This window comes from Macadamia integrifolia, chromosome 7, assembly GCF_013358625.1.
Source record: "Macadamia integrifolia cultivar HAES 741 chromosome 7, SCU_Mint_v3, whole genome shotgun sequence".
In the NCBI taxonomy this organism is placed as follows: Eukaryota; Viridiplantae; Streptophyta; class Magnoliopsida; order Proteales; family Proteaceae; genus Macadamia; species Macadamia integrifolia.
The window spans coordinates 14131033-14146296 of record NC_056563.1 but is presented as its reverse complement, the minus strand read 5'-3'; the positions used below and the strand labels follow the sequence as shown (position 1 = coordinate 14146296).

At 36.5% G+C, this 15264-nt stretch overlaps 1 protein-coding gene and 1 pseudogene across 1 annotated transcript; both read left to right on the top strand.

Moving 5' to 3' along the window:
* The first annotated feature begins 3502 nt into the window (after positions 1-3502).
* Positions 3503-7540, top strand: LOC122084764 (probable LRR receptor-like serine/threonine-protein kinase At3g47570). Its single transcript, XM_042653199.1, has 3 exons — positions 3503-3701; positions 3812-4966; positions 7416-7540. The coding sequence occupies exons 1-3, from the start codon at positions 3503-3505 to the stop codon at positions 7538-7540; spliced, it is 1479 nt and encodes a 492-aa protein (XP_042509133.1).
* Positions 7541-7832: 292 nt separating this feature from the next.
* LOC122084763 overlaps positions 7833-15264 on the top strand; it is a 14463-nt pseudogene continuing 7031 nt past the window's right edge.

The following is a 15264-nucleotide window of genomic DNA, read 5'->3' as shown; positions in this document are numbered from 1 at the left end:
GCGTTGATGATGATCCAGAGATAAGGGAGGGAAAATGGAATTTTATTAGTTTCTTTTTTTGGGTCATTTAATGTTGTCCCAGTTAATACCTGCTTGTCTCTTGTGCTTCTAATTCCTATGAAATTATTTGTTTCTACAATTTGTAGAATCTGGGTATTTGGTTTTTGGATTTCTCTATAGGTTATATCTTCTTGTTTTCCGTTAAGGGTTTTGTGTTATTATTATTTCTCATTTGTTAAGTTCCAATTTTGTTTGACTTATTGAGGAAATGGGTTCATGAAAGATTGATGTCATCAAATTTCCCCACCCCCACTTCCCTTTTCACAGGATGTTGTAAGAAATTGTGATAATGTATTTTCAGAAGCTAAGAGGAGGTTTCTTGAGTTATCCTAGGGCTGCTAATAGCCTAATACTTGATCACTCTTCTTCTTGGACACTGTTCAACTTCTCAGAGCCACAGAATTCTTTACCAGTTTGGAGTAGCTTGCATCCCTACTTAAGAAAAACAAATAGAAATTTAACCAATGTTGTGAGATAAGAGTAGCATGACGGATTTAATGGATTGTTCCAATGGTCTCTCTTCCTCACTTGTTCAACTGATACCTGCGTTTTCTATTCTGTTCTGTTCTGTTCAATCGAGACCAGAAGAGAGATGGGTTTATTAGTCAAGAGGGTAAAATAACAAGTTTGCCCTTGATGGGTAAACGTGTCATTAAAATTTTTCAAACGTGAATCGTCATCATTTGACGCTTGTGAGCTAACGGAATGGATTTAAGAGTAATTATTTTCTTAAAAAAGGGTATGTTATTTTTTACCTTTTAGGGTGATATCTCAGATAAATTTTAAAAACATGGGTGGTATAAGATAATTTTCCATTCTTAAATACTTGAGGATATTTTCTATAGTAGTCCAATGATCACGACCAGGATTGGTTTGATATCGACTCACAATCCCTACAGAATATAAAATTTGGTCTCGTATACAAATGGCATACACAAGACTTCTCACAGCCAAAGCACAAGGAATTCTCTTCATCTCCTCAATATTTTTTTGAGATTGAGGGCATTGGGATTTTTGAGAAGCTCACTCCATGCCGAAAAAGAACATTTCCTCTCTTGAAGTTCTTCATATTAAATCTAGCTAAAACTTTGTCTATAAATGGAGATTGTGATAAGCTTAACATCTTTTTCTTGCGATCCCTCACAAGCTTAATCCCAAAGATGTAACTGGCTCAACCTAAATAAGTAGAATCCCTAACAATCAAATCTCTCTCACTCTCTCTCTCTCTCTCTCTCTCTCTCTCTCTCAACATAAGACCACACGTAGGTTTGGTTTATTTGCAATAACTTTTGTCCTCACGTGTATTTGCATATATGTTCTTACTAGTATATATATATATATATATATATGGTATTTTTTAGGGCCTTAAAAAAAATAGCAGGATGCTTGAAAAAAAATAAAAAACCATTGACTTGACCCACTAATTTTTTTTAATAATAATAATAAAAAATAAAAAATAAAACCAGATTGATTTAGGAAGAAAGCCATGACTACTGTACCCCGACCCCATGACTAGACAAACATAAAACACGACCTTCCATCTAGAGCTCAATCATTTTTTTTTCCGTGCTCTTAATTTTTTCTTCCACCTTCTATATATGTTTGTAAATTTTGGAAAACTTGTGACCAGCAATGGTTTTATAAATATCAAAACCACAACCTTGCAAGTGCCTAATGTTTTAGTTCTTGGGGGTATATAATTAGGAAAATCTCAAATCGACCAAGTATGAGCCTTGAAGGACTTCATGATAGGGCCTACTAACCTAATATAAAACTACTTTTTTTGTTTGAATAACTCATGGAGTGGTGCACTAACAATATGATATAAAGGAGTGGAGCACTCCAAAAAAAAAAAGGAGTGGAGCACTAAGTCCAATGATGAGATCCCGTTGTCCCCAATTTGAAGTTTGGAACAAAATGTCCTAAGAGAAAGTGATGGTGAAAGAAAAATCCAGTAATCTAGTGACATAGTCAAAGATCCATTGATAAGATGAAAGACTTGACTTATAAGTCTAGCAAATACAATGAAAGACTTGACTTCTAAGTCTAGCTCTCGGCGATAAAGATGAAAGGCTTGACATCTAAGTCTAGCGAATAAGATGAAAGACTTGACTTCTAAGTCTAGCTTTTGGTGTAATATTACTGTTGTTCCTTGGTACTTTCATTTAAATGGGATACTTTTCTCGAAGATGTTACTAGAGTAGCTATCGGAACTCAAAATTGTATGATTTCTTCTTTGCATCTCAAAACTTGATTCTGATGGCACTTCAACTTCTAGTTTTCATTCTCCTTTTTGGGTTCTCAGTGAGAGTAGAATTTTTTGTCGGTAGAAGGATCTTAAGGAACGAGACGGATCGACATGCTTTGCTGGAGTTTAAGAAACAAATTTATGATCCATATGGAGCACTAAGTTCTTGGAATGATTCCATCAATTTCTGCAACTGGGTGGGGATTACATGTGGCCATCATCATCAACAATGGGTTATTAGCTTGAATATAAGAGGGAAGGGACTAGGAGGAAACATATCTCCTTCCATAGGGAATCTCAGTTTTCTTCGTCTCCTCAACATTGAAAACAATAGTTTCTATGGAAAAATCCCCCAAGAGGTTGGTAATCTGATTCGACTACAAAAAATTAGTTTTGAAAACAACACTCTTGAAGGAGAAATTCCTACTAGCTTGGCCAATTGCACTCGTCTAAAAGAAATCTACTTCTCCTATAACAATCTTATTGGGAATATTCCGGTTGAACTTACTTCTCTGACAAAGTTGGAGATAATTTCTATTAACAAGAAAAATACCAGCTTCTTTTGGAAACGTTTCTTCCATCCAAGCTATCTCTTTGGGTGGAAATGAACTGCAGGGGAGCATTCCAGAATCCTTTGATCGGTTAACAAACTTACAATCTCTAGCACTTAATCAAAACAAGCTATCTAGTATGTTTCCTATCTCATTCTACAATCTATCATCTCTTGAACAGATTTCCCTCCCACAAAACCATCTACATGGGAGCTTTCCAAGAGACATAGGCTTCACTCTTCCAAATGTCATGGTTCTAGAAATTGGACAGAACATGTTCTCAGGGAGCATTCCGAAATCCATCTCAAATATTTCAACACTCGAAGTACTTGATCTCGGTGAAAACAATTTTGTTGGACCTGTTCCTAATAACTTTGGAAATCTTCAAAACCTTCGATGGTTCAATATTAATGAAAATCAATGTGAAGCAGGGGAAGCTGGAGATTTAGATTTTGTAGACTCTCTAGTTAATTGTACACATCTATAGAACTTGGGCCAAAGAAGTAATGGTTTTAAGGGTCCCCTTCCCAACTTTAAAGCCAACCTCTCAACAGATCTCTCAATAATTTATTTGGGAGGGAATAAAATATCTGGAACCATTCCTGTTGGGTTTGAGAATCTCGTCAACGTAACCTTATTGGCCATGGAACAGAACTTTCTCGAAGGTAACATTCCATCTGCTATAGGGAAACTTCCAAAGCTTCAAATATTAGTATTGTCTGAAAATAGACTTTCAGGACAGATACCTTCTTCTATTGGCAATCTCACTCTTTTGTATGAACTCCGTTTAGAAGCCAACAACTTGATGGAAGCATTCCTTCCAACCTTGGAAATTGTCAACAGTTACACTACCTATCCCTTTACAATAATAGGCTTCAAGGCCCAATTCCTAGACAACTCTTCCTTATTTCCTCCCTGTCGATAAATCTCGACTTATCATATAATTCTCTAGTCGGTTCCCTACCAATTGAAATCGGAAACTTGAAGAGTCTTTCCATATTAGATATCTCCAACAACAAACTATCTGGAGAAAGCCCCTCCTCTATTGGTGAGTGTAATAGTTTGGAACATCTTATAAGGGATAATTTGTTTGAAGGAACCATTCCTCAACCATTGACTCTTTTGAAGGGGCTTCGAGATTTAGATCTCTCACTCAACAACTTATCAGGGCAAATCCCAAAAGGTGTAGAGAAACTTTCAGCCTTACAGAGTTTGAATTTATCCTTCAATAATCTTGAGGGAGAGGTACCAACAGAAGAAATCTTTGGAAATGCAATTGCCATTTTAGTGAATGGAAATGGTAAGCTTTATGGGGGAATTGCAAAGTTACAACTTCCTACATGCACAAACCATAGATCTACAGAACAAAAAAAGTCCTATGCTTTGAGAATAGTTTTGGTGATAATCGGTGTGGTTTTTGGTTTTCTTTTGATATCCTATTTTCTTACTCTTTTTTGGACAAGAAGATCAAAAAGTAAACCTCTATCCACGCCATTAATCGGCGACCGGTTCTTAAAGCTTTCTTATAAAGAGCTCTTCCAAGCTACTGAAGGATTTTCTTCAACTAATTTCATAGGTTCCTCTAGTTTTGGTTCTGTATACAAAGGAATTGTTAACCAAGGTAAAACCACTGCTGCAGTCAAGGTACTGAACCTCCAAAATCCAAGGGTTTACAAGAGCTTTATGGCTGAATGCAGAGCATTGAGAAACATTCGACATCGAAATCTTGTCAAGATTTTAACTTCCTGTTCAAGTCTTGATTCAAAAGGCAACGATTTCAAAGCCCTTGTTTATGAGTTCATGGTCAATGGGAGTCTAGATGATTGGTTGCATTTGCAGATGGAGGAACATAATCATTCAAAGAATTTAAGCCTTCTTCAGAGATTAAACATTGCAATTGATGTGGCTTCTGCATTGGATTACCTTCATTATAATTGTTATGTGGAAATTGTTCATTGTGACTTGAAGCGAAGCAATATTCTACTTGATAGTGATATGACTGCATATGTCAGTGATTTTGGTTTGGCAAGATTACTTTTAGAACCTGACAAACAAGCTCAAACTAGTACCATTGGGATAAAAGGATCAATTGGCTTTGCTGCTCCAGGTAACAAAAAAAAAATTGTAAAATTTTATTTTGTGTTATCAATATGTTAAATTTTGATATCTAAATGCCCTTTACTGAGTCATTTTTGTCTATTCTATCTTAATTTGTTGTATGCTATTAAACATGATACAAATGATGATTTAAAAAAAGTGTCCAGATCTAAAGATCCTTTTTTTTAGGTTAATATTTCAATCCAACCATTATTAGATATTTAGATTATGTCCTTAATAGTTGACGGAGTTTATCAACATGTTTTTCTCTCTTAATTTAGAGTAGATCATGGTTTTCTGCACATTCATTTCAATAGGAATTCGTTATACTATGAACATATTGGACCCTGCTTTTTGGTTGGACTGAATTTATAATGGAATCTTTTCAACATAATCAAAAGAATCATAGTTCCCAAATTGAAGAAATGACTCTTACCTTTTTTTTTTTTAAACAGAAATGATCATGTAACTCTACTTCATAATTTCCACATGCAAATCTCTTATTGTTACACTCACAACGAGAGGTTTCTAAATTTCAGAATATGGCATGGGTGGAAGGGCAACTATACAAGGGGATGTATTTAGCTATGGAATCCTTTTATTGGAGATCTTTACAGGAAAAAGGCCAACAGATCAGATTTTCACTGGTGAGTTAAATCTCTATAATTTTGCAAAGGTAGCTTTACCTGTACACATTATGCAAATTTTAGATCCAACACTCCTACCCAAAGAAGGACAAAGTGAAGAAATTGAAGAGGATGTTATCCACAGAATTGAAAGTCCTAGTCATAGGGCAAATAAATTGCAAGATTGCATAGTGTCAATAATTGAAATTGCACTACAATGCTCCATGGACTCACCAAGAACACGTATGAACATGAACGATGTGGTGAAAGGACTACATTTAATCAGAAGGAACTTTCTTGCAGCAAGAATCTATTAATACAAAGCAACTACATCTTATTAGAAGGTGATTCTGAATTTATTATCTTTATATTTATTGTAATTTATTTTTTTTTGGCCACTTGTTGCTCATGAAAAAGTAGGATTTAAAAAGAGTTCTCGATCATGCAATAGAGGTATGCTGATCCTAGAGTTATTCTTTTTATTTTTATTTTTTTTTCCAGTAAAATCTAGAGTTATTCACATCATAGTTAAGTTGGCACCTACAATAGTTTAAAACCCAATTTCAACCTTACCTGAGACCACTCTTTATCAAGGCTGTATCAATTCCTAGACAAGTATGTGTGTGTTTTTTTAGGTGGGGCTAGTTAGCTTAAAAAGGCAAAAATTCATGATGGAGTCATGGCCTTGAAATTAGGTTGGAGACTCCTTATAGAGGGGTACTCTCTCTGGATTCAAAGGGTCGAAAGGGAAAACACTTTCTAATTTCAATCCTCTGTGGATAAATTTCCTTCTAATCCCTCTGGTCATAGTAAAGGATTTGCTTCAAGTGAAGGTAAGGTCTTATCTTTATTTGGAGCTCCATATTACCCCCTAAGATTCAGATATTTTGATAGGAATCCATTACAAATGTTGTTGTCCTATATCTTGGTAGCCTTTCAAGCATTTGATGATAATGGCTATGGTCCTGACATCTGCAACTCTTGATTGTATATTTGAATATGAATGGATTAAAATTGTTCTCTCTTACTCTTTCTTTGAGTTTAAAACTAAGATTCTTCCTTGCCACTCATACATCATCAACTCCGAGTTAAAAAAAAAAAAAAAAAAAAGTGATTTGAAGCATGTCTAGTTATGTTGCAATTGTATGTTTTTAAATATTGAGAGCTATGAATAGTGTTCATTTTTTTTTTTTTTTAAAGCAGGTTTGCTGTTTTGGGGCTGTACAGTATCTAGATTTCAAAGAGTAGGTTCAAGATCAACTTTAAGAATGAAAATTAATGAGCAACTGGTGGAATCTGATACAAAGGAGACAGTGACAAATTGTTTGATGGAAGACAGCCATGCATGCCTCTATTTAGACCTCGTCACTTAGATGTTAAAGAGTCTTTTATCATCTTTTCAGTATCTTCTTATATATGTATTTACATAGAACACCTAATATCGGTAGCTCACTTTTTAGTTTCCATTTGTCATAGGGATAACATATCTTAGGTTTCTTATGGTCTGAATTTTCTTGCTAAGCTTTTTGATTTGTTATTTAATAATTTGAGTTCTTGCATATGTGAGCTCCTAACTCCTTAGTATCGTTATTTGTTCAGTCAAGGATAGAGTTTACATATATGAACAGCCCTTTTGCAATACATGAACAAAACACATTTAAGGGAAAGAAGTATTCCTTCTATCTTCTTTGTCTTTGGTTGGAACCACGCTTTTCCTGTAGAAAAAAATGTCCTTTTGTTTTCATATTTTTCCACCTCTGTGCGTGTATTCTCTCCGCCTATGTGCGTGAAAATTCTCCATCTCCACCTTTGTGCATGTATTATCAACTACAGTTCTGTGTGTAATATCGTTCGCCACTGATCGACACTCTTCCATGATGGTGGTTGCCATGAACTGTGGTCTGGATAGTGAAAATGGTGAAACTGCCAACGACGATGACATAGCTTCTCGAGAGTAGATTTGGATTGGTAGATCTGTTCTCTGTGTCGTCCTCCACCACCAGCATATGACCTAGCCACACGCACCCTCCTCGAAGAATCTGTTGGCTAACGCAATCGCAGAGGAGGATTTCACGGGGAAAGTCGTTGGGCAGTAAACCCTTCTCAAGCTTTCCGGTTTGATTTCTTTGTAGATCGGTTGGCTCAGATTTTCTATAAATTCCTTAATGGAGGAGAAGATCGGAGTTATGTGGATCCAGGTGATCAGGGAGCAGATTCTCCTTCTCCTTCTTATCTCCCTGGTGACGGGAGATGTGGTTAAGTGCCCTCATCCTCAAGGTGGTCAGCCAGCAAATCTCTGCCGTCTCCGACGTTGGAGTTGATCAACGAAATAAAGATCTAGTCCTCATAGGTAAGGGCTTGTCGGTTAGATGGGATAAGCCCACATTCGGTTTCATAAGTAATGGCTATTTGTTAGCCAAGTTTGTCGGCCAGTCTTATTTGTTTCTACCGCATGTTACCAAAGCATGGGTTGAATCACAATTATCTTTGAATGAGGGAAATTACATCTATGAAGCTTTTGTAATGCACCACGTGATCTCTTGAGGACTCTCAACCATATCCTATGGATACTCGGCCGATAAAAGCATTAGATTTATGGGAATGCCTTCCATCAATGAAGACAATGTTGATGAGATGGTGACGTGGATGTTCCCAGACCTAGGTTTCATGCATACTGTGACATTCCTTTTTTTTCCTTCAATTGTGCCAGATATTGTTCTGGCTTGGGCGTGGATTGCTAAGGAAGTTTGTCTGGCATGTGGCTTAAAACATGGGATGTTTTATGCAGCAGTTGTGCTATCCCACTCCATCAAGTCTGTCACTCTATCTCGCGTATTTGGAAAGTCTTATGCACCATTATGCTTCGTTAGCTGGGCTTTCAGTTCCTTTTACAGGTTTACTGATTTTGCTCATTCCCTATCCCGACTGGTCTTGTCCATGACAAGTACGACAAGACCATATGTCATTCCTTGGTTTATGAACTCTTCTTTGTTCGAAATCTTGTGTTTCACATGCCTTTCCTTTTTCTTGTTATGTATTTTCTTTTTATGGTTTTGGATATTTTGTATCCAAACCTTATGTCTTCCTTTTAATTCAGTTCAATGAAATTTCCATTTACCAAAAAAAAAAGGATGGAGCTTATGTTACACCGCTTCCACAGGATTGTTATCTGCTCTCCTTCGAAAACCCAATTGATGTTTTGGCATATGGACAATCAACTCCTTCAAGTCCCCACGTTACACCTTACCACTATAACCATCCCACTTCTTCATTTTCAAATCCCCACATTACACCATCCCATTATAACCTTCCCACCTCCCAAATCCCACACGTTACTCCACATTATCTAAATTCCATTACTCCCTCTACCACTAATTACCACCCCACCTCCCTAAACCCACACATTACTCCAACCCATTATTTAAATCCCATTACTCCCTCTACCATTAATAACCGTCCACCCCTTAATCCACAAGTTATTGTCTCCCATTATCCACCTCCAACTATTAGTCCCTCACATGATATTCTTAATTACTTTCACAGCCTACCAAGAACGCTAGAAATTAATCTAGCGTTAACTGGCCTCCTCCCACGCCTATCAGGTTGCACGCTTTCAGCTTCGTCTGAAAGCTCATTATATATACTCCTCTCCCATGTGTGACTCAACTGACTCTTCCCCCTATTACTGTCCAGTGCCATTCTCAATCCCTTCTGAACTTTCATAGCCATGTTGTGCATTCTTTACAATCTCCTAAGAGGCAGCGGGTGGCGAAGGAGGAATGGGTATTGAAATGGCCGTGCATGACACAATTGAATCTCTACCTTATTTTTTAGGGGAGACCCCGTGGTGATTGGGGAGCTGCACATGGGAAACAATAAAAATATTGGGGTGGAACTGTCAAGTGCTAGGGAGGCCCTCGACAATTCGTTCCTTTCATCACCTCCTCAACCATGACCACTCAGATATTGTGATCCTAATAGAAACGAAGAGTCATAAAGCAAGCATTGTCAAGCTATGTCCGAAAGCTAAGTTCCACTCAGATTTTATTGTTGATCCCTATGGTGTTGTTCTTGCTATTTGATGGAAAGATTTTATCATTTTGAATGTTCTATCTTCTGATTCTCAATTTATTGATATAGAGGTTATTTCATATTTTGATTCTCCCTTCTATCAAAGGGATGAAGCCCTCTCCAGTTCAAGTCTATCTGGCTACAGCATCTAGATTGTCGTAATGCTGCTCTTAAAGGTTGGTCAATCAACCTTCAAATGTTGCGGTTAACGTTCTAATGGGGAAAGTTCAAATTCCCAACAAGTTTTCAAGAAGTAGAGCAAGTTTATATTTGGTAACATCCAGGAGGATATTAAGAGCCTCAAAGCCGAGCTGAAGAATATTCAAAGCCTTCCATCATCTTTTTTTTTCTCAACAACGTGAATCTGAAATAAAAAAATTTCCTGACGTGGAGCTTCGAAAGGAAGAGGAAATGTGACAACAAAGTTAAGAAATACTGGTTGCAATGTGGCGATAAGACCACCTCCTTATTTCATGTTTCTACTTTGCCAAGGCATCATCAAAACAAGATCCTTAAGCTCAAGTCTCTATCAAGTCAATGGTCAACCTTTGAGTCAGATGTTTCAAAAAAAAAATTCTGTTCTAATTTGCAACATATTTATGCTTCTAAGCCTATTGGTAATGAGGCTTTAGTTGAGGTTTTGAATGTTGTCAACCCTGTAGTGACAGAGGAAATAAATGATTCTTTTTGTGAGCCCCCAACTATGGAGAAAGTTCACAGATCCCTCTTTGCTATGAATCCCTTGAATTTCCAAGGCCCGCTGGATTTCCACCCATCTTTTTCCAGAGTTATTGGGATATTGTAAAAGACGATATTGTTTCCTATGTTGTAGAGCTCTTTGCTACAAGTCACACTCCTTAAGAGTTAAATAAAACTCTTATAAGCCTTATTCCAAAAGTTGTTCATCCAATGTCGGTGGATCAATTCAGACCCATAACTCTATGCAATGTGATTTTCAATGTCATTACCAAGTTGATCACAGAGCGATTGTATGGAGCATTATATCAAATTATTGAGCCATCTCAATCTACATTTATTCCAAACCGGCTAATATCTAATAAAATACTAGCAGCACATGAAATGTTCCACTATATTAAGAGGCAAAAGAAAGGAAAAACCAAGTTTTTATCCCTCAAGTTGGATATGCAAAAGGCAAATGATAGGCTAGAATGGAGATTTATTGAAGGTATGCTCTTAAAGATGGGCTTCTGCCAGTATTGGGTTGACTTGTGATGGCATATATTCGGCCAGTTTCATATAAGCTCCTAATCAATGGGGGTATTAAGTGCTCTATTGCTCAAACCGTGGTATCCGTCAAGGAGATCCTATCTCTCATACCATATTTACTTTATGCTCACAAACACTCTCATCTGTTATCTCTTATGCACAAGATCTTAGCAATCTTATGGCATCAAAATCCACCACAGGGGTGCCCCATTAACTCATTTGCTTTTCGCTAATGATTGCTTACTTTTTTCACAAGTGAGGCTCCACGAGGTCACAACTCTTAAGCCCTTCCTGGATCTTTATTGCAAAGCTATGTGACAGTCCATAAATATTCAAAAGTCCTCTCTTATATTCAGTCATAATACTCGGAAGATTCAAGAATTGGTTTTCAAGAGTTTTAAAAGTTTCCATATGATGATGGTCCGTCTAAATACTTGGAATTGCCAACTGATTTTGGAATATCTAATAAGGTTTTATTCCAAGAGGTGAAGGAGAAGACTCTTGGGAAACGGCAGGGCTGGAAGAATAATTTTCTATCTCATGCTGGCAAGGAAGTTCTATTAAAGGCTGCTATTTCACCAATGTCAAATTTTCGGGGTTGCACTTTAAATTGCTTGTATCTCATCATAACTCAATCAAGAAGTTGGCATCAAACTTTTATTGGGGGAATTCAGATAAGGACTCCAAGATCCATTGGATTTCTTATTCTCGTCTGTGTAGTTCAAAGTCAAAAGGAGCTTGGGCTTTAAAGATTCAAAAATTCAGAATCAAGCTTTATTAGCAAAGGCTGCTTGGCAGCATCGATCATCCCTAGACACCCTTTGGGGCCATCTAATGAAGTCAGTTTATTTCCCAAACTCAAATTTCTTAGAGGCTAGGTTGGGTAACAAACCATCATGAGTATAGTAGAGTTTTTTGGAAGAAAGGAAAACTCTCCTCAAGGGTTTACTTTGGTAAATAGGAAAATTGGAAAATGTGAACATATGGCAAGATAACTGGGTAAACATTTCTCCCCAAGTTCCAGATTCAAGAAACAAAGCCAACTAGTTGCCATTTGAACTCGATTGTAGAGCTTATTGGAGGACAAATCTAATGCATCAGTATTTTCAGTCACATACGAGGGAAGCTATTCTTAAGATAAATTTGAGCCTATATCAGAGAGATGATAAGAAGGTTTGGAGTCCTTCAAAGATTGTTCTCTTTTCAACTAAAATGGCGTACAATTGCTCTCAAATGAGGCTCAAGTTGATACCTTCTGTCTTCACTAATGGAATCATGTCCCATACTCAATCTAGAATTGCATATGGGCTATAAATACTCTCCCAAAAATTAAAAGCTTCATTTGGAGAGCTTGTGCCCAGGGAATAGCTTTAGGGGAGGGTCTCCATTTTTGGCAAGTATTAATCGACCCTTCATGTTGTAGGTGCAGCACAAAAAATGAATCAATTGATTATATTTTGCTTGGTTGGTCTTTTGCGCTCTTGGTCTACGCAGTAGCCTTTTATAGCTTCATCAAATCATATCCCATTGTTCCATGAATGGTTAGGAAGCTAGGACGCTCTATTCCGATCAAATAAGAAGTTTCTTATGAGTCATTTTCAAGAGCTTCTTTCCTTTGCTAGTATTTATGGCATGCAATGAATGATTTGGCTTTCAATGTCAAGATATGGACTCCACAAGAAGTAATAACAGTGGCAGAGAATGCATATGTTGAATTCACCACAGCAAATATAAGGGATCATCAATAGAAATGTAGAAACAAGTGGGCCTATGCATGCACCATTTACTAGATAATTGCCCCCAGCTTCAGGTTAATTCAAAGTTAATTATAATACGGCACTCCCTCAAGGGACTTCGGAAGGTGGTTTGGGTTCTATTTTCAGAGATCAATTTGGAGGGCTCATTAAGGCCATCTCGGTTCTTCAATGTCAAAGTTCAATAATTTTTAAGGCACTGGCCATTAGGTCTGCGTTATCCATGCTTTGACTTTAGGATATCTACATCTTCAAGTAGATTTTGATAGTAAGGAGATTGTTAATTTACTTCTAGACCATAATCAAGTGCCTCCTCTGGAGGCGGTGGCAACAGTCATTAGGCAACAATATGCTTTATTTACTTCCATTTCTTTCACTTGTATTCCAAGGGTTCTGAATAGTATTGTAGATGTCCTGGCACGGAAGGCCCTATCTATCATGTGTTTGACAGATTGGCCATATTTCATTCCTTGGCTTCTCAGGCTTTGTGAGTCTGAAGCTAATGGTTGTACACATATTTATCACCATCAATAAATTCGTTCATTAAAAAAAAAAAATCTATAGTTATAATAAAAAATTTCATAGTATATCATACTATCATCTATATATATATATATATATGTATATAGTATTATATATAAGCACGAAATGGCAAATCTTTTACTTGACTACTTTATCCTTTCTTTTTGTCCTTCTCTCTCTCTTATTTTATAATTATTGGCACCCTTTTATTTATCTCTATTTTTATATTCAAATAATTTTCTGTACTTTCCTTCTTTCACTCAAACTCCCCCCACTTTTATCTCCCATTGTCTATGATCTCCCCTCCTATCTATACTCTCCTCTTTCCCCAACTTAAGATGATACTATATTTTTTCACTTTCCTCCTTTCTCTCAAACTCTTCCCACCAATAATAATAGAATCAAAAAGTGAGTTCCAAAGAGAGAATTTAGAAAAAATCTTATATTGAATGTATTGAGTTTTTCGATTATTTCCAATCCCAATCCAAACAGTTATTTCGGTTGGTCGTATTGGTCAGACAGATCAGTAATCACATATTCACACTAGAGTTGGGACCAACCAAATTTCCATATATTGTAACTGAAATCTATCCAAAACAGTTTTCCTATGGTAACTAAAATTGTTCAAAACCAAATCACCCTATTGGCTTCAATTTTCAATAATGAAAACGTGTTTCATATAATCCATCTCTTCCTTCCATCTCAAACTCTCTCTCCCTCCTACTTACCTTTAACTTCTATAGCCTTGTCTGTCTCTCCCTAACAATTATTTTTTCTTCTTAAACTCCTCCCTTCCATTTTTCTTTTTCTTCTCAAACTCTTCCTCTCCCTGCGCTTTCTTTTTCTAAATAAAGAAGAAAACAGGTCATCTCTTCCAACCAAACCTTCAATCCGTCCTTACCCAAACCTTTTCTTTTTCTAACAACAGTGTGTAAAAGAAAATAGGTCATCTTTCAGACTTTCCGTCCCTCTCCCTTCTTCTTCCTTTGCAAACCCGCTTGCACAACAGTACCTAATTAGTTACTAAGCCTCTCTCCTCTTATATTCTTTTTCTTTCCTTTTCTCGCTGACTACAGATCATCCCTCTCTTTCTCTGATCCCATTGTCTCTCTTTTCTTTCCCTTCTCTTTCAGGAAACACAAGAAATAGAAGAAGAGCAATCTAGATTTCAAACCAAAGTGGAGAGAGGAACCAGAAAACTAGCTATATCACCAGAATAAAATATGTTTCTTAATTACCTGTAAGTTTTCTTCTGAATTTTGGGTTGTTTTCAATTAAATAATCTTTTTTAGTACATCAAGACTTTTTATTTTTTGCTTCATATTAGTTGCTATGGAAGATAAAGCCATAAGCATCTGATGAGTATAAATATGAGTGTTACTGTTGTAGCTTGTCTACCCATTCATTCAAATTTTAGTTTTCTTTGACTTGGTTGCTGGTAACAGTTATTTATGTTAATTTTTTGTCATTGCTTAGTAAGCAAAAGAAAAAAATTAAAAATAACTCAATATTTGAGCTTTGATCTTAACACTTTTCTATTTTCAGTTTACTAAATATGAGGTCATTAAGATCAGACACGCTTTCCATCCATGTTATTGCGTCTTCCTGTGGTTCCATTATCATCTACCTGGGAAGCTTCTGTTACCTTGGGATCAGATCATGAAATAGGTATCACTACTCTCACTTCAGATAACTTTGTTTAAGACCAGCTTTTATTGTCCTTCTTTAGAAAAATTAGTTGGGAATCTGTGTCCCTTATGAAGATAGGTTCCCTCAAGAATCTATAGGTTGAGAATTGTTAATATTGTTCATAAAATAGAGGTAGTAAAGAAGATTGTTTGTATCATTCAATCATATGGAATTGCTCCAAATTCTCTCTCTCTCTCTCTCTCTCTCTCTCTCTCTCTATATATATATATATATATATATATACTCAAATATATTGTACGGTTTCATTTGAATTACCATGTAAATCTTTAAAGTTTATGGGAGTGATCTTTGCTTGGTTCTTCAAATATGGTCTTTTCATTGCTAAGTAGCCATCATGGAACACCTCACCAAGCATCATCATAATGAGTTCCACTGTAGTTATCTCCATCATTGTTGTT

Excerpts from the sequence above, each read along its gene's own strand:
- LOC122084764 (XM_042653199.1), top strand. The coding sequence starts at position 3,503 with ATGGAACAGAACTTTCTCGAAGGTAACATTCCATCTGCTATAGGGAAA. Across the intron at positions 3,702-3,811 it reads AACCTTGGAAATTGTCAACA|TCGGTTCCCTACCAATTGAA; the intron begins GTTACACTACCT and ends ATAATTCTCTAG. Across the intron at positions 4,967-7,415 it reads AATTGGCTTTGCTGCTCCAG|TTCTGTGTGTAATATCGTTC; the intron begins GTAACAAAAAAA and ends TATCAACTACAG.